The sequence below is a fragment of the Ooceraea biroi genome, chromosome 4 (genome assembly GCF_003672135.1).
Source record: "Ooceraea biroi isolate clonal line C1 chromosome 4, Obir_v5.4, whole genome shotgun sequence".
NCBI lineage: Eukaryota > Metazoa > Arthropoda > Insecta > Hymenoptera > Formicidae > Ooceraea > Ooceraea biroi.
The window spans coordinates 5,560,171-5,582,937 of NC_039509.1; the positions used below are offsets into that span (position 1 = coordinate 5,560,171).

At 37.9% G+C, this 22,767-nt stretch overlaps 2 protein-coding genes across 5 annotated transcripts in view; one reads left to right on the forward strand and one right to left on the reverse strand.

Annotated features, from left to right (window-relative positions):
- Nucleotides 1-1,281: 1,281 nt before the first annotated feature.
- On the reverse strand, nucleotides 1,282-11,127 carry LOC105282474. Of its 4 annotated transcripts, XM_011344439.3 has the most exons (9): nucleotides 10,989-11,127; nucleotides 6,152-6,288; nucleotides 5,876-6,000; nucleotides 5,607-5,755; nucleotides 4,472-4,501; nucleotides 3,556-3,767; nucleotides 3,158-3,398; nucleotides 2,361-2,605; nucleotides 1,282-2,232 (listed from the first exon to the last, which is right to left on the reverse strand). In XM_011344439.3, the coding sequence occupies exons 1-9, from the start codon at nucleotides 10,996-10,998 to the stop codon at nucleotides 2,002-2,004; spliced, it is 1,380 nt and encodes a 459-aa protein (XP_011342741.1). In that variant the 5' UTR covers nucleotides 10,999-11,127; the 3' UTR covers nucleotides 1,282-2,001. The 4 variants fall into 4 exon arrangements, with proteins under 4 accessions (XP_011342741.1, XP_011342742.1, XP_026824663.1 ...); XM_011344440.3 differs by lacking the exon at nucleotides 4,472-4,501; XM_026968862.1 differs by lacking the exons at nucleotides 3,158-3,398; nucleotides 3,556-3,767 and having other exon boundaries at nucleotides 10,989-11,126.
- A 4,162-nt stretch (nucleotides 11,128-15,289) lies between these two features.
- LOC105282476 (dystroglycan) overlaps nucleotides 15,290-22,767 on the forward strand; it is a 69,426-nt gene continuing 61,948 nt past the window's right edge. The window contains exon 1 of the mRNA XM_011344442.3: nucleotides 15,290-15,503. The gene's annotated coding sequence lies outside the window, so the exon portion shown is untranslated. The remainder of the gene's footprint in view (nucleotides 15,504-22,767) is intronic.

A 22,767-nucleotide genomic window follows, 5' to 3' on the forward strand; every position in this document is an offset into this window, starting at 1 on the left:
CGGTAGGTGATAGATCTGGTGAATATGGTGGATGACGGAGAGTTTCCAATTCCAACTCCTGTAGCTTTGCCACGGTCAGTCGTGCAGTGTGCGATCGAGCATTATCATGCAACAGGATTGGCATTGACCGATTGACCAATTTCGGTTGTTTAATAGCAAGTTGTTGCATCATTTCGTCCAGTTGCTTGCAATATACTTCAGCCGTTATCGATGTACCAGGTTTCATAAAGTTGTAGTAGATAACACCTGACCTGGACCACCAAACAGTCACCATAAGCTTCTTCTGTGTAACGTTGGGTTTCGCGTGATGTCTCGGTGGTTCATCAGCGTTCAACCACTGATGTGAGCGTTTACGATTGTCGTAGAGTATCCACTTTTCATCGCAGGTCACAATTCGATTCAAAAAAGATTTATTTTTGTGACGAAAAAGCAAAGAAGGGGAAGCCTCTAGACGTTGCGCCTACTGCGCATCGGTCAATTCGTGCGGGACCCATTTGTCCAACTTCTTTATCTTACCAATTGCAGCTAAATGAACCAATATGGTGGGTATGGAAACATTGAATATCGATGCCAATTCACGTGTACTTTGAGATGGATCGGACTCTACTACGGCTCTCAAGTGATCATTATCCACCTTCGTCTTTGGTCTTCCACGTGGCTCATTAGCGAGGCTGAAATCTCCATCTCTGAAGTTTTTGAACCAATTGCCCACCGTTGCTTTAGTAGTTGAACCTTCACCAAATACAGCGTCGATATTACGAGCTGTCTCCGACACTGTGGTTCCACGGCGGAACTCATATTCATAAATCACACGAATTTTGGACTTTTCCATAGTTCTATAAAAAAGAATCCACCAATAAAACTAATGAAGATATTTGAACAAACAAATATGACATTTGAAGAGCGAACATACATCTATCACACTAACCTAACCTGATACTGACGTCTGGCGCCAAATTTGAGATAACAAATGTTAAAGATGGCGCTTTTACATTTGTAAAGTTTCATACTTAATGACCCAATATAATAGTTATAGTTTGTTTGCTGGGTTATATAAGCTATCCATTGAACCTACTCTGAAAATGATCCGTTCACCGGTTATTAAGATCCGATAATCTAAGGTCTCTGAAATCGGCGCTTCACATAAAGATACAGAGTCGGTCTCGCTTCGCGTACACTTGGCGCGAGACGCTATCGTGTCTCTTGATTACTAGGCTTCAAGCTGAATAGGAATCAAAGTTTGCGTTTATGTGGTATATTAAGATACAAGGAGAAACAGAATCAATTACTTTTTACATTTATTTACGTTTAATTTATATCATAAACAACATAGAATCTGAAAATATACCTTTTGACAAGAAGCATGAAGTATTGTGCGTTAGAAATACAGCTGTTATGAAAAATATATCTATAATCCCTATTGTCTCGCGGTGAGACAATGGAATAACAGTTTCCGGACAATGTCCGATGCCGATTAAAAATATACACGTATGACATATATAGCCGAGCTACATATATTGCTGTTTGATTCGCTTTTCCTATAGCGTGACTGCAATTATACTTTGTGCGGAAAGCAGACGCTTGTGTAAATGATAAAGAATAGCGCCGGCTTATCGATCAGTTCCGCAGCATCTTTCAAATATTATTGACTTACGATATAACTAGACTAGTTTGCACACTTGAGATTCCGTTTTCATAATTCGCAACACATATTGTTAAAGTTAGATGAATAAATACGATAAATAAATTCTTAATGAAAATTTGATAAATGAAGAAGAGAAACTTTTACAAGTCGATTATTAGTTCTTTCTTCTCGAACTAATGCACTATTACAAAAACAATTTAGAGAACAATCTTTCCCTTTTTGATGGTATTAAGTTTGTACAAAATTTAAGATCGTTGCGAAGATCGAAAGTTTTTTTTCTTCGTTTTGCAGAACTGCCGATAAGTCTAACAACTTCTGTTATATTTCCATTTGTGGCCGGAAGGATCTTCTGGCGATTACTGCCCGACCATGACCTCGTATTCGGGGAAGGCAATCTCGGAACCGGCGTAAGCTATGTAACACACGTTGTGAGAAGGCTGTACTTTGCCAATAGTCAGCGTGCCCTCGTGATGTACGCGACCGACGAACAGCGGTTCCCCGTCCTCCGTCTCACCTCCCGGAATCGCGTTGGACGGGATACTGCCGCCACTCACGGGCACCCACGTAGGATTGCAGCCACAGAGAACCTGAAAGTGCGAAAATTTCTTAAATAGCTTAAAATTCCTTAATCAAGTGTGTTATATAATTTTCAATCTTTTAGATATGTGTTTCTGTAGAAACAAATATTGTAGCAAATTTGTTTTTCATTACTTACTTGGTAATCAGTCTTCCCATGCTCGGCACCACCCCAAGCAACGTAGCAGACAGAGTGGCTAGGTTTTACTTTGCCAGGAATGAGAGCACCTTCGTGATGAGCCCTACCGACGAATAAGACTCCGTCGTCGTTTCCACCTTCGACAGCACCGGGCGGTATCATACCGCCGGATGCGTCGCACCAGCATATATTTCCCGCGTCGAGTCCACGGACTTCTAACGGTGCGGATGGTGTCGTACCGGGATCTACAATCGCATTTACATGTTCAACAAATAATGCAAAAACATTCGATATTCTATAGATCTTAAGTTAAGCGATTATTTAAAAATGTCATAATTGATAAATAATCGATATCAAAAATTGTATCTACCCTCGATCATGAAGCCATACAACATTTGCGTGCATAAATCGTTCCTTGTGAAAACCCATGCCAGTTAATGCAGTGCAAGTTCAGGGAATAAGGGAATTGTGGAAACCAATACCAATTGAATATAAAAAATAATATTCTGCACACACACATACAAATTATAATAGAAAAATATTTCACGTATCAAAATTAATTGAATGCTTTAAGCTGTTTAATTCAGGCGAGGATTTTATTAATTCTGCGGTGAATCGATGTACGTGCGTGCATGAACATGTGTACAAATTTGCACACATCGTAAGAAAGCGAGAAAATCGATCTTGGCTTGATAATCTCGAGATCCGTCAATGCCGTCTATCAATTGCAAAATTGGAGCGAAGCTTCTTGGCATTGACACAATCTCGAACAATTGAAATGTTAGAGAGACCATTACGTTTTCTTTGACCGGTAGCGATTGTGGGATAATGTTCAAAACGGAGTTTCCAGTTCCCGGTCGCACCCCAACCGGTGCGCACCCCTACGTAGCTCACGCCAATGGGGTTCGGATCTCGCCATTCCATGAGGACGGCACCGTTCTGACCGCCCGATCTGACCGTGATGAGGCCGTCGAGCCACGTAATCGAGAACCTTCTGTGCTCGTGCTCGCTGAGCAGATTTGGCGTGTCCACACGCACCTAGCGGGTCGCAAAATTTCCCACGTAAGAGCGAAGATGAGAACAAGTGTCGCATTATGCGAGCAAGAGATTACTCAGATTGAAACATCGTCGACAACATGTCGTCGATCAATCATCGTTCATTAATTGATTTAAATTAGCGAAAGTAATTTCGAACCTTGTCAGGTTGTTTGCGATCGTATCTAATAACTGACGCCTTGTTCTCCCACCCGCCAAGCATGATCTCATACATGGGACTCGATTCGCCTTTCCGGTCGGTCAACGCGATGTGCCCGTTGCTCTTGGCTTTCACGTCAATCAGCACCGAGCCACTTCGCACGGCGTGGAACTTGTACTCTAGCTTATTAGGGGTGTTCAAGGAATTGCGACCTTATCGGATGTAAAAAGAAAATTAAAAAACAAGTTATCACTTGAAACCGAAACTCGAGAGGAAGACGTGCCATTTAACTATATATATTCTATAATAAATAGAGATAATTGATTACAAATAAAATAATAATAATTAATATGAAAGAATATTAAAAAATAAAACGATGAAAGTCGAATTTATAAGAAAATTAAATTCTATATCTCTGATAATGAACGCCTGCATTACATGCATGTCATATTACTTTCAATGTACTGCTCTGCTCTAAAAAAAATTTTTACATATTCCACGTCTTGTGTTTTGCGTTGTTTATTATTCAATTTTTCAGTAGCCAAAAGCAGAAAAGCAGTCAAATAAATAATCCTAAGTAAACTACTAGATACATGTTGAATGCGAAATGATAGTAGATATGAATTGAATGGGAATCAATGCCTATGTTGCATCTATGGCTAATCGTGCAGTGCATCGACGTATTGAATTAATAAAACACTACATCTTGGATACATTGAATATAAAATTTCTAGAATAAAAAAGTTCCACAGAAGAAGTGTTTCTTAATCCAACATCGGACACGTAATAGAGGATAATTCGTGCTAGGAAATCAAACATACTCTCGGGCAGAAAAGCGGAACCTGAAAGGGACGCCACGTGCGACTATGTCACTCTTTTGCAAGATCTTTCGTGAGTGTTCAAATACATTACGTACGACCACCGTAACCTCCGCCGCAGCATATGGCTGTGCGAACCGCGATGCGTTAGCAGAAATTGTCCGTAATCCGAAAAGACGCCAGAAAGAAATTCATCGGAAAATCAGAAAGTCAAGTATCAATATCTACGTGAGAAATATACAGGGTGTCCCGGGTTTTAACCGACAAACTGTGGGAGCATATTCTACTAGTGGAAATAAGAAAAAATTCTTATATCGAATTTGCTTAGAAATGCTTTATTACAAAGTTGTAAACCAATATTGAAAAGAAATATGAGATTAGTAACAACGGATTTTTTCACAAAAATAAAAATTATCTACGCAATGATTTAGTGACGCATTTCAAACTGTTGTCCTTGCACATCGATACAAGCTAGACATCGACGTAGTACAGAATTTGTTACGGTACGACATTCCTGAAAATTTTGTTGCATCTCAGTAACTGAATTAGTAATTCGTTGCTTTAAATCTATCTGGTACTCTCCTGTTAGGAAATCTACGTTGATACTCTCGTACGGCAGCTCGTGCATTTCCGTCACAGAATCCGTACACGAAATGAATATCGGTGTATTCCTCATTTGAAAACACTTTTGGCATTCTGATAGTAATTGCTAGTTGACACGACGATTGAAATCTAACAGCTACTGTTGTGAAAGTAACAATCATACTGAATCGTTTCAACATAGTGAACATGAATACATGTGAATACACATAACGTAAACATCTTCGACCTTCCAAATTCTACATTATGTTCCGTTGTTACTTATCTGATATTTCTTTTCAATATTGGTTTATAACTTTGTAATAAAGCATTTCTAAGCAAACTCGATATAAGAATTTTTTCTTATTTCCACTAGTAGAATATGCTCCCGCAGTTTGTCGATTTAAACCCGGGACACCCTGTATAGGAGGTTTAATCAGTTTTTTCAGAGACGGCCTATTTATGCTTTACATGTATCTCGTTCTCTGACTACTCCTATTTATCATCTACGGATATCTACATTCTACGTTATAATCTGTAAAACAAGATAGATTAGAGAAGAAGAGTACCAAGAGCTATGAAAGCGAAAATTTCTGTAAGAATAATGTATTATCGCGCTGCACAGATGAGAAATAGAGAAATTTCAATATCTACCCTCAATAAGCCAGTCACCGGTGGCACCCCAACCGGTGCAAACGCCGAAGTAACCGATTCCGAAGGGCTCCGGATCGGTATAACTCAAGAATGGATCTGATTCGCCTTCTTTGCCCACCGTGAGGGTTATCCCATTCCCGTTATCCCATCTGCGAATTTTACGCAATACATGAAAAATACAATACACATGTACAATACCTATACAATATAAATCACTTAATTATTTAATTTGCTTTGATGTTTTAATGAATCTAAAAACAAGCGAGTACCTGATCCAGAAACCACGATAGTCATCGGCATCCAGAATGCCAGGTGTTTCTACTTCCACCACATCCGGCTTGGTCCTGTTCTTGCGCACGACGGACTTGCTGTTACTCCATCCCCCGATAAAAACCTGGAAAAAGCAAAGTCTTTATTATTCCTTGTATCATGATGTAATTATCAATAAGTTAAAGCCTTGTTCTGAAACAAGGAAAGAGATTTGATATTTTGGAGGTATCCATGATTAGACATATGCATAAAAAATATGCGAAACAAACTCTCACCTCGTACATCGGGTCTCCCTCGTTGGGTCCCGTAGTAAGTGCGATATGAGCATCATTGGGCGCTTTCACACGAAACTGTATTTGCCCGGCAGTCACAGGATAGAAGTGGTACTCCAATTTGTCCTCGGTGGAAAGTGCTGAAACAGGAAGAATCACATATAGCCTTGACAAACATTACAATCGGACAATGTGCGACGACATTGATAAATCAGCCGTACACGAGGGTCACGATCAATGACCATAACTCGATTAATACCAACTCGTGTTTTCCACGCTGTAAAACTGAGAGAGCTACGGATTACCGAACAACGAGACATCCTGACGCCAAATCAAGTCTGTGTAGTAACCACGAAAGTAGGACAATGCAGGATTCGATCGATATCGTGCGCGCTCATAGTGATAATAGCGTGTGTGATTTATGCTATCTTCTCTCCCGTGATTCGATCGTACTGTCTTAATGATGGACCCATAAAGGTCATCGTGGCGTGGTCGAGTTACACATGTGTCGTGAATTTGCGACGTACGACTTCAGAACCTCATAAAAATGTATTATCGATGTTCGACGAACAGAAATGAGTCACTGACATTTGCATATGCAAGCGATTCTCGTGCTCGTTGATGTCGCTGTGACGACGTATATAAACATTGTGATAAAACAATTTATAAATAATTTTAATATATATATATATATATATATATATATGTTATAGTCTTTTAGCAAACCCACGTATTACTGAATTGAACGAATATGATCATAAATTCTTGCCTTCGTGGCGTGCTAAATAAACCAGACAATTTTCTACCGAGAACTGACGAGGATCATCTCTTTGAGAATTAAATAAATGACCATTTCGAGTCCAATGAGATCACATAATGACAATAAACTCACGATCCTGATTCATCATGGAAAGTGATAGCAATCGATAAGCATCAGTTTGACTTAGTATCACTTGTGCGTTCCAAAGTTCTTTTTAGCTTGGCTTTAATTCAACCAATGTAAGGAATTAGTGAGAATCAAGCTTTTAAAAACAGTCTGCTCAATATAGTCAACTTGATAATTTTTACATGGCCTCCCATCACGCTGCAAATGCTCGCGCAACAGTTATGGCATGCCATTAATTCCGAGGTCGCGTGAGATAGCCGCGTAACGAATCTTTCTACCTCTTTTTTTCTATTCTATTAAACATCATGCTCTTCGAAACCCGTAAACTGAATAATGCGCATGCGAGAAGGCGAACGTAACGATTATAAATAGTTAGTCACGTTGTGGTCAGTTCTCATCGCTGACATCATACACTTTGTGAACGAAGAAGGGATCGTGTATGAGGTGTTTGGCATACTTAGCACGTAAGAAATTTATATCCCTTAGACCAAATATGCCCGATACTACAATCAGGGTTATCATCAAGGATAGTGGCTCACAGTACTGATGTCATTCTTATTTCGATGCCAATTACTTCGCATTAGGCGTCGTCCGCGATCCAGAATAATTGCCTCGTGCTGAATCTTTGATATGCAGCTCCGTTACGAAAAGATATGATATGTTGCTTAAAATAATATGATAAGACACTAATATCTGTCCATTTCTGCTAATTACAATTTTCTTTTATAGATTAATCAATTTTCTGAATTTTTTACAATGTAGTATTTGTTTTGTATTTGATATACATATTTTGAAATTTTAAGTTATACACAAAATTGATTGCAACAATTTACACACATTCTATACATTTGCACTTTTATAAAATGCTGTTGTTTCTCTAATTTTTCTTAAAAATAATCATGCGTGCGTGAACAAAATCAAAAGAATGTACATGTGTATGTAAACATGAAAAAACCTGTAGTGACATGCATTGTTAATTTATATTTCTGCTTTTTTTCTATTATATAAAATTATTTATATAAAATGAAAATTATAGATTATAATAGACTATCAATATTAGAAAAATATTTAAATATTTCAAATTAACTCATAAGTATTTCTTTCTCATGAACAGAGATCTCGTCGACGTCCTAAGATCGTTCTGATTCGACTCGCGTTAATTTCACGCAGCGAATTGATTAACTTCTGTAATGTGGGTCGTGCTTCGCTCGCAATTAACATAACAACGCGAAAATTAGTGCCATTGAGTCAATTTACATTGCGCAACTACGAATACCGTTGGCGATTCGTTCCAGTGCATCTGCACGTATGAGCCAATTGTCATTTCATATTTTGCGGAAACTTGTTTCGTCATAAATTCTATTTTAACTGGACGTTCCTGAATTTTATAAACGTAACATTTTCTCGTGCGAAACGATAAATGAAACCGAGTCGAGTGAAACTAGTGACTGCGTGTGCGAAGGAAAATGATATTAATATTCACAACTCGAACGAGACTATTCATACCGTACGCTAATTAATCCTACGGTAAATCGTGGCCGATATTTAAACAACGGTATTACGTAGAATTATTCGTGAAGCTATTCGCCGTTGCGCTGCCATTGACCTCGCGTGGCAACTGTCGTTGCTTTGCTAGCGAGGTGGACCATGGCTTACCGAGAACGTGCGATACGTTCCACCATGATTACCGAAATTTTCTACAGCAGGTGCTGCTCGTCGTTAATTTACCACCTGCTCTAAAGGAAAGAATCTTTTTATCGAATATTTCCGACAGTATATGCACGGCTCCAAACGAAGAAAATTCTTTCGTAAAAATCAGATGCGATGCACACGTAAATAATATTACGTTTCAACGAATACTTGGTTGGCACACAACTGATACTTGACAATAAAACTGTTTTATTTTTTTTTCTGTCGTTACTGTACTATCTTCAGCTGTCGTGAAGAACTCATATCATTTTTCAAACGATACCTGTTCGTCTTCCTTTTTCCAACGATTATGCAACCGAAAAGCGACACGCTGCTCGCGGGAGTTTCGAAAAACGCAATCATTGGATTGAAAATTTTGTAAAGTTTTCAACGGCCTGAGTTTGCACGATTCCGACGAGAACTTTACGTGACTGAAAGGGCTTGGTTGGCGGGAAAAGATCGCGTACAGAGCTACATAATGCTCTAATTTCACGGTAAGGTGAATGGGAAAAATGTCCATGCTTTGCCCAGCACGATTTTTATAATGTTCCCGAGAATTTTGTCCTGACAATGTTCAAGGAAACCGTACGATCACGAGATATATTAAAAGGGAGGAAAATATAAGGGTTTAAAAATAGTCTTATTTGTGAAAAACATGACTTCCGCGAAAATGATGAATTATTCGCGCTACTAAAAAGTAAACTACGGGAACGACTTTAGAAACGAGCTGCAGACACTCGGAGGCGGCAATATTACGAAACGCAATCTGGAAGTCGGGTTATACAAGGACGTGGAGGGATCACATTCTTATGACGTGGATCGCGAGTTGAGGCTATTATGTCCGGTAAGGGACTTGTCGTTGGAAAGATTATTTAAGACTATCTACTACTCTCTCACTGCATTGAATGTGCCACGATAATTGCGAAGATTCTCACATTAACCCTTGCCTGCGAACTTTGAAAGATAATTTTTAGGTGCGGTACACGTAGCACAATACTTATAAAAACTGGCGTACATAGTGTGTGTACATTAAACCTCGTCATGACTCAATGTCATATCTTCGCCTCGCATATCGAACACTTTTTTTTATATTACGTCTGTCGCGTTGAGCGCTATGTAGTCTCGTTTCCGTGAATACGTGGAAGTTAAAATAAAGCAAATGTCTCCTGTATTTGTTTCTGTCACGTGAACCTTTTCTGCTTCATAAATTGATTTGTTGAAGATGCGCAACATCGTCACGTCTTTCTTACGTCAATCTTACAAACGTCCGATCATTGTTGCCTCAGAAAATCGATCATAAAGTGATCGAGATACTCGCTGGATCGCCGGCCGGCTTGCCAGTTTGCCGGCTTGTCAAACCGGCAGCCGCGCCTCAACACTATATTTAGAAAGTTTCTAGAGAAGAAACGACGACGTGGTGACTTCTTAAGGAAAGGGACGGCATTCTCTTCCGTTTAAAAACTTTTTCTATTATTTTTTAAGTAATTGATTCGATCTAATTTATGAAGTAGCGCCAAGTTTCATCAAGGAAAATGAGTTTGCAGGAGGAAGGCTTACATGTCCACTAGGAAGCAAGCAACGGACAATTAAAAAGAAATAATCTCTTAGACCTTAGTCGGTATTACAGTTTTTCTTCATCTTCGGACAGTGTCAGCTCGTGTAATATGCAACCGGATAACAATTAATGATATCCAGTGCCTTCATTAAGAATTCATTCACTGATTGATTTCGTTCTTAACGAGTTTCAAGCGGTACATGCATATTTGTAAACCATTCAATTAATTACAGAAACGAAAAGATGCTTCGATTATTATTATAAATTTCACTAAAATGGACGTAAACATTTTGGACACGCTGATGCTTCTAACTATATACATCGCTGTCACGCATTTATTGTACGTTGCATAACATCTCACTTAAGCCACGCCTTTACGATCAACAACTATCCAGCTCCAAAATAGTTAAGACGCGCTAATGAATAATGGACGATGTTCTGTAAGTGGACATGTGCAGCTCCGCGCAATAGAGCCAGTTTTAAACACGTTAAACTGTTTTTTATTTAAGAGCGACGATTTTTCTTCTCACATTCGTTTTCTCCTCAAAATATACAATATTGCGGAGTTTTAATGAAAACGGTGAAGACTCCCCTTCAGTATTACCGAAATTATGCAAGTATTATAAAACAGATGTCAACATCCGCTCACATGACAAGAATTTAGTCCGCTGATCACGTGTCACGGATGTGCGAATGTTATTATTACTTACAGACTGCCATGTCGCTTTTTTTAGTTGCACGCAAAATCGAATCTGATCGAGATATAAGACACCACGACGCACGCACCACGAGGACAGAACTCGTACTGCGACGCGGCACGGAACTTCGACGTCTTTGCGCTTACGCCGTCGACGTGGCGCATGCGCGACACGCGAGGTGCGATATATATCCACCGCGCGAATGATAATTAGCGGATGGGATGAGTCACGGATCAACGATGCAGATCGAACGGATTCCGACGTTCTGCACACACCAATAAAAAGATCTTCCGTAAATCCGATTAACCATGACGTAAAACAATTAATAATTAGCCTCAAGTGTAATTTGGCATCGTAACGGTTCAACCGAATTATTAACTGCATCATTAATAATCTCATGTTTCAACAAGCAGCGTATCAATATTTCGATCCAACAGTTGAAATGTTAATATTTCGTAATAATGTGTAATAACATGCCAATAACAGTTTGGTAGAAAATTTGTTTAGCATTTTGTAAAATAAAAAAACAAGGGATGGTATCAATGGTTAATTAATTAATTAATTTCATGTTCGTGCGCGCGGAACGTGCAGACATAACGTGATCTTAAATTCGTGGCAAAAAATTAACTCGGTCTGCTAAATATAGCCTAATTGGTAGTAATTGTATTCATCGTATTCTGTGTTAACAGTTTCATTAGATACTTGGCTGATATTCTACCAACGTCATATATACATATATCGAGCTCAACGAATATTATATCAATTCTATTATATTCAACCGATGATAAAACTTCATAGATATCTTAATTTCTTAAGTAGTATGCCCGGAGAAGGTTCATGGTAAAATCTATTGCCAACCATTATTGTCAATACCGATTTTATATCCTGATATAACTCTGATGATACGCATTTGCGTTTTATCCCGTTTAATAGATGGAGATCTTTCGATTCCGGGTTAAAAAAAGAAGTTAAAACACCGATGAAATTTGTAGACATTGTATTTTTGACACGCTGACACTTTGTTAGCGCTGCGTTTATATAGTAAAAGTTCAATATTGCGCGATTCGTGACTCATACGATCGCATTCTACTTTTTTCTTAATGATACGCATGACGGGGGATTATTATAAGTGCTTATGCATCAGTTACACACGGAACAAATAACAAATGGTACGCAGTCAATATTATTAATCAATATTATTCTTAGACGATGATTTCATTTAAACAATCTAGCAGTACTCGCCAAGTGGAGAAACTTTCTACTTGTTACGTTTGGTCTGTAAATGAACAATTGCAAGTTGACGACATACAATAAATATGAAATACTAAATTATAATTATTAATTATAATTACTATCCCAAGGAATTACACTCGCCCTCGCTTGGCAAATCGCTTTCCATCCCACATAAAACGAAAACCTCCATTGGACGTCCAATGGACGTCTGTCATGGAAGTTCAGACCATCCAGTGGACGTCCTTTAGACATCCAATGGACAGCCACTAGAAATCCATAGTTCCGCTTTGCGCACGTCCAATGGACCTCCATTAGACATCTTCACAGACGTCCATGGGACGTCGATTGGACGTTTAGTGGATCATTAATAGAGGGTTCACGGAGCTTCGGTGGACGACTAACCGACGTTCCGTAGATCATTAATGGAGGCTTCATGGAGCCTCGATGGACGACCCAGGCAGCACACATTGGTTTCAAAGCAGTTATAAACGTTTTAACGTAACGTTTCATAACCATTTTATTTACGTTATTACGTTTTAAACGTTTATTTAGGAGAAAAATGTCCAACGAAAAAACGTTAAAAGAAACGTTTCTTTTTCGGGAAAAAAACGTTTCAGAAACCATCAGAAAAATATTTATCAATTCTATATATCAGTGCCTCAGAGATAGACAGAGTTAAGTCATATTTTTGTAAAAAACTAGATTTTTATATTTTATGAATTACTCTCTAAATTTCGTGTAGTGAAATCTCACTCTTTTGGAATGAGATATCACTTCAAGCAATAATGATTTCAAAAGAAAAGAAGAAGAAAAGAATACTAGATCGGTTTTCCGGATGGTTATTTATAAGGTGATAACGCAAATGTTTCTTGCGAGAACGTCACGCCTGGCCTGGCCATCTATCGGTCGCTTGGCGAATCAGAGGGAATCTCACACACACACTTATGTTGATTTTTGTCTCTTGTTCCATAATCGAGTACATTGAAACGTATGATGTAAAAATAATTAATACTCGCAAATTAAGTAGAAATTACTATTTTTTTCTATATTAATTATATAATTTTGAATCAATTTAATAAAACACATTTTTCGTTTCTGTGGAAAGGTGAAAAATACGTTTTTAAAATTGAAGTCTAAAAACGGTTTCTATTTAAACCGTTTCTTAAATGGTACTTTATGTTTCTTAGACATTAGATACGTCTAAGAAACATATATTAGACTAACATGTGCTGCCTGGGGACTAACCGACGTTCCGTGGATCATTAATGGACGGTTCATGGAGCATCGATGGACGTCTATTAGACGTTCCGTTGATCATTAATGAAAGCTTCATGGAGCCTCGATGCCACGAAACGTCGGTTAGTCGTCCATCGAGGCTCTATGAACCTTCCATTAATGGTCCATGGGACATACATTAATCGTCCACCGAGGTTCCGTGAATCTTCTATTAATGATCCACGGTACGTCTAATAGACGTCTTTAAAGACGTCTAAAGACAGGAGCACAGACTTTTGCATAAGCGCATAAAAAGATGCATAAGAAATTTGATTGGTCTATAAGCATGTGCATAAGGAAATGGACCAATCAAATTCCTTATGCATCTGTTTATGCGCTTATGCAAAAATCTGTGCTCCTGCCTTAATGCAGATCCACTGGACGTGCAAGGCGGAACTATGGATTTCTAGTAGCCGTCTAATGGATGTCTAGTGGATCTCTACTGGATGTTCCGAATCTCCATGACATACGTCTAATGGACGTCCATTACAGATTTTCGGTGGATGTAAATTTATGTAAGATATAACTTCAATTATATATATATTATTAATAATTAAAAATAAATTCTATAATATTGTGAATTTTAAATGTTAAACAAAATTAGCTGAAAAATTGTAATTAATAATGAAACTTAAATATTAGTTTATTGGAACTACTCTATATGTTTAATAAATCTATTATGCATCCATAATGGATGTCTAATGAACATCTGCAATGGATTTGTAGAGGACATCTATTATGGAGATAGGATGGACCTGTAATGGACGTCCATCTGACGTCTATCGTGGAGATAGATGTCCCATGGAGCTATGGAGGTTTCATGGACATCCACTGGATGCTAATTTCTATGTGGGATGTAATAATGATTCGGAATAATTCGCATGAATCACTTGGAATGTAGCTTAAATTGCAAAATTTAACAGACTTTTATGGATTGAATTTATTATATGGTAATTTATACGCAAGAAATATTAATATAATTATAGCATATATGTATTACTCGATGTTAATTTTGTAATTACAGTTATCATATAACTTTGAAAAATATTACTTACCTAAAAGTACATAATCTAATAATAGTAATCTAATCTAATTACATACAAATTACACATATAAAAAGGATTATAAATTTATCTTAAATTAACTTAAGGGAATCCTGGAGTCGTCTGTATTACCGACGAAGTAAATGACATTTTTTAATGAAATCTTTTTATTGGTTGCGCAGAATGAAAAATCCTCTTGCACGATATCAAGGAACTAATTTTCTGCTCTTGTCCACGACAAGATACGAAATTTCGCATGGAATTTTCCAAACAATGAATTTTTTTATTACGTTTCTATATTCACTTTGAAAAACGTCATCATATTCGTTTAATATGTGGCTATAGCGTGGATGATAGCTATTTCATACAGGTTTGTTATCGGCTTGTTGCCTAACCTCGTACAATAATGTGTTTAATATAACAATTTGGCGCTTTGTATGTACGAAATGGCTATCATCCACACTGGCCACATATTAAATGAATACGATGATGCTTTTCGAAGTAAATTTAAAAACGTAATAAAAAAATTCATTGTTTGGAAAATTCCATGCGAAATTTCGTATCTTGTCGTGGACAAGAGCAGAAAATTAGTTCCTTGATATCGTGCAAGAGGATTTTTCATTCTGCGCAACCAATAAAAAGATTTCATTAAAAAATGTCATTTATTAAATGTAGAAGTCTGTGATACTATATGTCGATGCTCTGTTCTGCATTGTTGCGCGTCGTTGCCGCGAGATGGCAGCTCGTGGATCATGTCGTGCACGTTGGACGCACCTTGGAAAATGGCGATTTCTGTCGCGACGGAACTTTTCGCCCGCGACAGTTGACCGGTAGCGTGTTTCGGAGGTAATATATGCGAACGGTTCCACATTGAGTCGAATGTGTGGACGGAGGCTTGCAGAACGGCGGAGAGCGACAATCACCTTGCGACGACCGGTCACCGGATTTACCGGGGAACACGTGTGAAGTCAAGTAGGTAAGGATATCGATCGTCAATCTGTGCCGTAGTGAGTAAGTGAACCAAGACCGGTGTGATTTTGATGAAGGAATAATTTTGTTATCGCGACGTCGACAAAACTTGCCGACAAGCAAGCAACGTGCACGTGACGATCGCGTTTTTAACATCACGAGTGAAACATGACGACGAATTCAATGTTTCAAGACGAAACTCCACCGACGTGAATCCCGGTATCGGGTGTTTTGTCAAATTGACATTACTTGCATGTATATTTATATTGCGTGTGTTCTATGTGCTACTCGCAGGAATTTCATTATCCGCGATTTTAGTGTTGACAACTAAGTAAATCCCGGAAGCTCCAATTCTGTATATCTAGGCATGAAACTAATTCATGAAACGCTTGAAGCTTATAGGTTTAATAAATTCAATTTATTATGCGTCTATTTGATACGCGTTGCGTAATTGTTGGGCGTTCTTGAAATTAGAGGAATTAAATAACTAATGAACACGATGCGTGGCGGTGCGTTTGTGTTCGAGGATCAATAGTACACGTACACGTATATTTTTGCGCAATAAAATACAATTTAATTAAGCTCTGGTTTCACGTGGATTAACAGATGTATCTATTTGTGCGGTACGCGATAATTCAAAGAAAATCGCCCGTTTGACGTGGCTCCGTAATTAATATTTGAAATAACGTGGCAGCGCAATGAAAGCGTTTGACGAGCATAGCTGCACCAGCGGCTATAACATGCACGGCATTCGCTGAAATTACATTGTAATATGACTACAGACAGCCGTGTTTCGTGCTGCGTGGCAGGGTGACGTAGAAATATTGAAGTCCCGTCGTAACGATAAGACTTGCTTCGACAAATGCGGAAACGGGAATACGAAATTACAGTGCGCTTGCACAATACGCGGCCGTCGCCGTTAGTAAGGTAAATTCTTATCACCGCTCTTATTTGCTTGGCAAATGCGATGCAGGGTGAGCCCCTTAAATGCAGCGCCCGCAAACGAAAGGGCCCGAGAACGTCGCGAATGAAATCCGTGATGGATTCGTCGAAAAAGCGAGAGACGCGAAAAATCAGGTCGCCGCGATTTAACGAGCGTGCTTCTGGAGCGAATAAAAAAAATACCGTCCCAGTCACGTTTACAGATGTTGTTCGCGATTTCACATATTTTAATGAGGTATTACTCATTATCTTCGGGCCGTAAATAAATTAGATTACGTAACGAACGGTGCGGTAGCGCAAACGAATTTTCTCGTGATCGAAACGCGGCTAAGAATCCGATTAATTGCACTCTCGGTGATTTTATCGTGTTTGTGTCACGGATGATGCAATTGGTGTGTATGTAACAAGATTATATTGCAAAGACTTGTTGGGGGGAGGCTCGTGTACATAATTAACGAAAACTGAAGTGCGGCTTTAATTACGGAGTTATTTAAGATTTGCCAAATTGAGATTCAAGGGTTTAATTACATAGACTGTATAATTAATCACGAGATTCGACATTTAATTTCTATTAAGTAAATATTAGTTTGATAAAAGTATAATATGATTAAATATGGTGTACCTTGATAAAAATCTGATTTTCGAAAGTGCTGTCAAACGTTAAATGGTTAAGTGTTTAGTGGGAAAGAATATTTTATTATAATATATTACTGACTATTTTTAATTATGAAACAATTTGGTGCTGAAAATTTCCAAATTATTCTGCAAGATAATGAGTCGAGTTTAGAGTTATCAACAAATGCATTTGTATTATTGCTTTTTATAGACTATTTTTTATTGAAGCATATATAATAGTAATTAACATTAAAATATTATTATGATTTGTTGAAAAGTTGCATATATCATGACGCAGCAATTGCACATCTACCAACTACTTGATCTGCTAAGTTACGAACGAAAGAAACTGGGCACTAATCACTTCTCAGATGCTTGCTGACCGGAAACTATAACCGGATATACATAGCTACGTGAGCCGAATACAGAAAGTAATTGTTCTTCAGGCACTTGTCATTAAATATTCCGATACTTAAAGCAGAAAGAAAGAGAGGATTTGAAAAGAGGAAAAGCAGATATCACTAATTAAAATCGATCAAATTTAATTGAATCAGTATTTCCGTAAAGTAAAACATTTCTTGATAACTGTCATATCTGGCTTACTAATTTTTGCAGTTTATTGATAAAAATAACATGAATAGGGAGAGCGATGAGACAAAATTCACAATCATAATTCCTGAGATCGAAACGAAAGAATTATTTTTCTTTGAGAAGCATCAAGTTCCTTTTACTTGAAATTATAATAACAACGAGAGAAATTATATAATTTATTTCAGCTGCGCGAGCAAAATTAAGAAAACTTGTAAACTTCTTATATCTCTCACTGTGTTTCCGGAGTACCAACATATCTTTTGATGTTTCAAGGAATACTTTTGATCTGCACCAAAAATAGATCACATGCATTCTAAGCAATTCAAAGCAATCAATCGAATGGATGAATTTCAAGAGAACTTTACAAGGGAATTAATGCAGATTGGATTTTTCCCAGCAGATCAGATCTCACGTAGAAGGCAGAATATGTCACAAAAATGAGCACGAAATGGCAATTAAATATTTGCTGCAAATGAATATTTGCCCTGTCCGCTCTTGTGATCAGCATCCGTGTGAATAAAAAGCAAGATGCAGAGAGTGGTCATGAAAGAGAGACAAAATTTTAAACGGCAATGTTCTTTATCACATCGCAAAGTGTTTATGCAACTTTCTTCTTTTACGAGGCGGAGTAAACTTCATTAACTTAACGCGCTCAAAACAGAAACTTCATACATTGCGAAATTATTTACATTTCCTTTTCATATTTTGCGAAAATATTTTTTTCCTTTATGCAATTATGCGATTCAATTGTCCGTTAAAATTAGCGGCTGATTTGATGTTTAAAGTTCAGAGTGAAATATTTGATGATTCCTCTCACTCCTAAGAACCTTCATCTTACATCCTAAACCTTTTCTGCTCGTAAAAGTCTTTCGCGATTTAAGTCCTGGACAAGTCCCTTGATCAGAACAGGCCATTCTTCTTCCTCGCTGCTCATAAAAACCAGCTTGCTCCACTCAGATCCGGTCGGGGTGAATATCGTTGAATAGAATAATCTACGTCCGTTGTAAAGCGAGCAAACAGTCGACGCTCTAATCGAACAATCTCAAAACAATCCTACATATCTTTTAAAACGATCATCGTAAGTACTCCAATTTATTTGTCTACACAAATTATTTATTTCCATAAATTATTAATTGTGCGACAACTCGACGAAAAAAATATTGTGTTTAACAAAGAAGGCTGCTGTAAATCAGGAAATCTAAAATTAAAACCGCATCGTGAAGAGAATAAATCCACATCAAAAAGAGAAGTCTCAACGTTCTTTGAATGTTAAAAGATGTATGCCACTCTCAACTGTTCTCACAGAACAGTTACATTATACATCTATCATTGCTAGTCTTCACATCGTGATCTTTCCATTGACACTGTCGGGAATGCTTTATTGCCCGCTATGACACGTCGAACATCGATTCGACCAGGCCCAGTAGCGGCACGTTCAATTTACATCGCCGTAAATAAGCGAGTCACGTCGCGGATGTACGTAAGAACGTGTGCATGGTTATTTGCGCAGGCCACTCGCTAAATCCATCGCGGTTGCGGTCATTTCGCGATCGGATCGCAGTCCCAACGGTTTTTACAACCGATGCATCACTCGCTGTCCCCCTCCCGCTCTCGCGTCCCTTCGCGCCGATGAAATTCCCTGGAACGAGCATCTCGTTTCTATTTCCAGTCTCGTTTGAGTCTTCCCTCGCAATCTTCCCTGCGTCCCTCGCTCTCTTCTCGTTCTTCGCTCCGCTGCGCGACTTCCGCCGTGGCTTGATCGTTGCATCCGCCGCTCGCCGATCTCGAGTCTATATTCAGGAGAAACTCGGACGACGGACTCGAACGCTGGATAGACGCTGGATGCTCGAACTGCATTTCGTTCGACGTTCGATTCGAAATTGCGCGAACTTCCCTCGAACGTTTCTCGGAGATTACTGCATTGCCCGCAACGCCCCGCGAGATCTGTTTTATGAAATCGAAACACGAACCTGCATCCCGATTCTTTCAGTCTTACCACATTCACATCGTCTTAAGTCTCGGTTTAAAGCTTCTCTCGCTCACTCAGCACTTTCAAATATCCATGGTTACGTAGAACTTTTGACGTGAATTTATGTACTTGCATGCATTGTTAATCCGTACATGTTGGGCTTAAAGTGAAGGCTTAAATGCTTTGTCAGCCGCCCGAATTACCTCTAAGCGCTAGGCATCGCACATCTTTTGCAAACTACGATAATATGTTTTAATTCAAATTCTATCTACTTTTTATTATTACAGTATTACACGATCTTGATCGTTTATGCTACGTACTTATTGCGCCGTGGCGCGAAAACGTAGATATATAGTTTAAATCTTCAACAAGGCATTCTGAAACGAGTAGATCTCGAACAATCGACAATGCGTTAAGAAGGGTGTAAAAGCTTAAAATTTCGAAAAAATCGATTTTTTTGTTTTTACATAGTCCGATAGTATGTGTGATCCTTTAAAAATATTTTGTTGTTTGTTTTTCGAGAAATTGAGAATTCGCAGATTTGAGCTTAGGAGAGCCAAAAACGTGAGGACACGTACCATGTCCATATTTGATTTTTGATTTGATTTAATTTTTAATTTAATTTTTAATTTGATCTTTAATTTTACCCAATTTTCAACCGTTCAAATCTGTACATCCCTCTTAATATCGAGAACCTTAAATTGGCAAATCACTTTTTACATTCGCCGCGAATTAGTCATCTCGCATCGTTTAATCCGCATGACGGAATCGTCTTAAGCGGCGTTTGCTAGCCAGCACATGGTCCAACCGGAATGTTATTGCAGGACCTGAATGCAAGCTTCGGACCAAATTCCAAACATAATGTAGCAGCCGGTCGGCGTCTCCCTAGGGGCATCTGTTCGCATTACATGCGAGTTGAACGTAAACGTACGCGACCGTTATACGCAACATAATTAGTGTACACGAGTTCCCCAATTTTAATAAAGGACCATTCCTGCCATAGAATCGCTCAAATCGAAGCGAAGCTCCAACTTTAAAGCTTAGCATCGTGAGGTCGTGTACAAGATATTAACTTGCGAGTATACACAAGTTTCATCAAGCATTGGAGCACTTAATATTGTTTATTATTAATTATTATATAATTAATGTACTCTAATATTAATGTACTTCAATATTGATCTTGAATGTGTTTCGTATCTAGTTCTACGTAACTTTTCATTTAATCTGATGTTGCGTGACGGATGGACCAATGAAAAGTATATTTACCGTCACGATTTCGCCAATCATGGATGGCACACATTAAATTATTTTTGTTTCAATGAAACAGGGTGTCTTCGTAAAATAGCGATGTATCAGTGCCATTGCGAGACATTTGGCAGGGTTATAAAGATTCTCAGTGAGTTTGTTGCAACGCAGGGGTGACGCAGAGAGTTAGACACCGGCAGGAAAGCGGAAAGAATAAAGAGTAGAATAAAGAATAGAGAAAGAAGAATAAAGAATAGTACACAAGAAAATAAAAAATCAGGAAGGATTAGAGAGAGAAAGAGGAGGAGAGACAGACGGAATAGAATGACGTGATGGTAGTGCCTAACCATAATGAGACGAACGTCTCAAGTTGAACCAATTCTTATCCGAGTCCTTTTTTGCGAACTTAAAACTTGGCTAATAAATAAAGCGATATTTATAGAAATTTATAGCAATTTATACGATATGTTTTTATTACAAATTGGTAAAAGAAAAAGAGACAGATAAATTTGTCCGATATAAGTTAAAGTTGTAGTGCCGTTTAAGCTCAAAATCCGATTACGGGAAACAATTGTATTATTATATCTATAATTCTGTATGTATCTATCATAACATCAAAAAGATTTTTCATGAACATTTCGCTTTTGATGCATTTTGCCTTTTGATGCATTTTACCTTTTGAGGCGTTTTACTTTGCAAAATAAAATTACGGGCGGGTACTTAATCATTCTCTGTAGCAAAAATGTACATTTACCATTCACATCGTCTTAAGTCTAATGTCGGTTTAAAGCTTTTCTCGTTCACTCAGACATTGTCGCAAAGAAGAAAGCGGTGCAAAAAAGGAAAGAAAAAATCTGTTTTTAACATTGTCTATAAAATTAGAAAGAGTGGTTTTTAAAGATGTAAAACCCATATATGAGCAGGATGTAAGTAGTGTATATATGACGGTGTCTGGTAAAGTTTAAGCCAACGTTCGTATGAAAGTATGAGTTGATCCAAACAGTCTTATAGTTCTGTGATCTTTGCTATAATAAAAGAATTATTAATTAATAAATATTTGCAAATAAGAACGCATCTCGCGCACAGAGGTAGTAGCACTGGCTTTTATTATTATAAAGTGCTCCAGGTATGTGAACTATTAGAAAATATTAAAAAAGGATACTGGCGACGCGTTATCTCCTTTTCTTCGTGTTTCTATGAAATACGGCTGCTGCCTCGCCTGGAACTTTGCCTGCTGCCTCGATACGCGAGACACACTCTGATTTGCAAATTTTAATTAATAACTTTTATTATTGCGAAAGTTGCAGAATTACTTTTGCAGTTAAATTAATTTATAGTTCAATGTAGATGTGGCTATTACGGATATCACAGTGTGTTTTCCACAATGTATTAGCATAACTGCATTGTAAAAAATATGAAAACATGGTCGAATAAATTGAGAAAACGTATTACATTTTCTACACTATATTTTTTAGATCTAATATCTTAATAATGTGTGTACCTATATGCAGATATATAATTTTTAAACAATTATGTAAATATGTATTATTATGTTAAACCATAAATTATTTTTGGCCCAGCCAACGAGCTTTTTCTTTCTTCTCAATAATTCTTTTATAAATATTCGAAATAACTTTAAATCTCACTAATGTTGTTTAAATCAATTTTCTAAATTACTTAAAACTTAGTACTGATACTGAGTCATTTAAAAAATTAAGAGGAAGATAAGCATTTGATATCCTCATATCGGTCACTTGTAACTTAATTTGATATGCATGCTAATGCATTTTTCTGGGTTGTCTGTATGAATCTTATTCGTTTGCTCGTTCTTCATAATGATGGCTTTGTTACGAAGGGCGTGCAACGGGCGCAAACCGCTATAACGATATGAATGGTGCTGTATAAACGG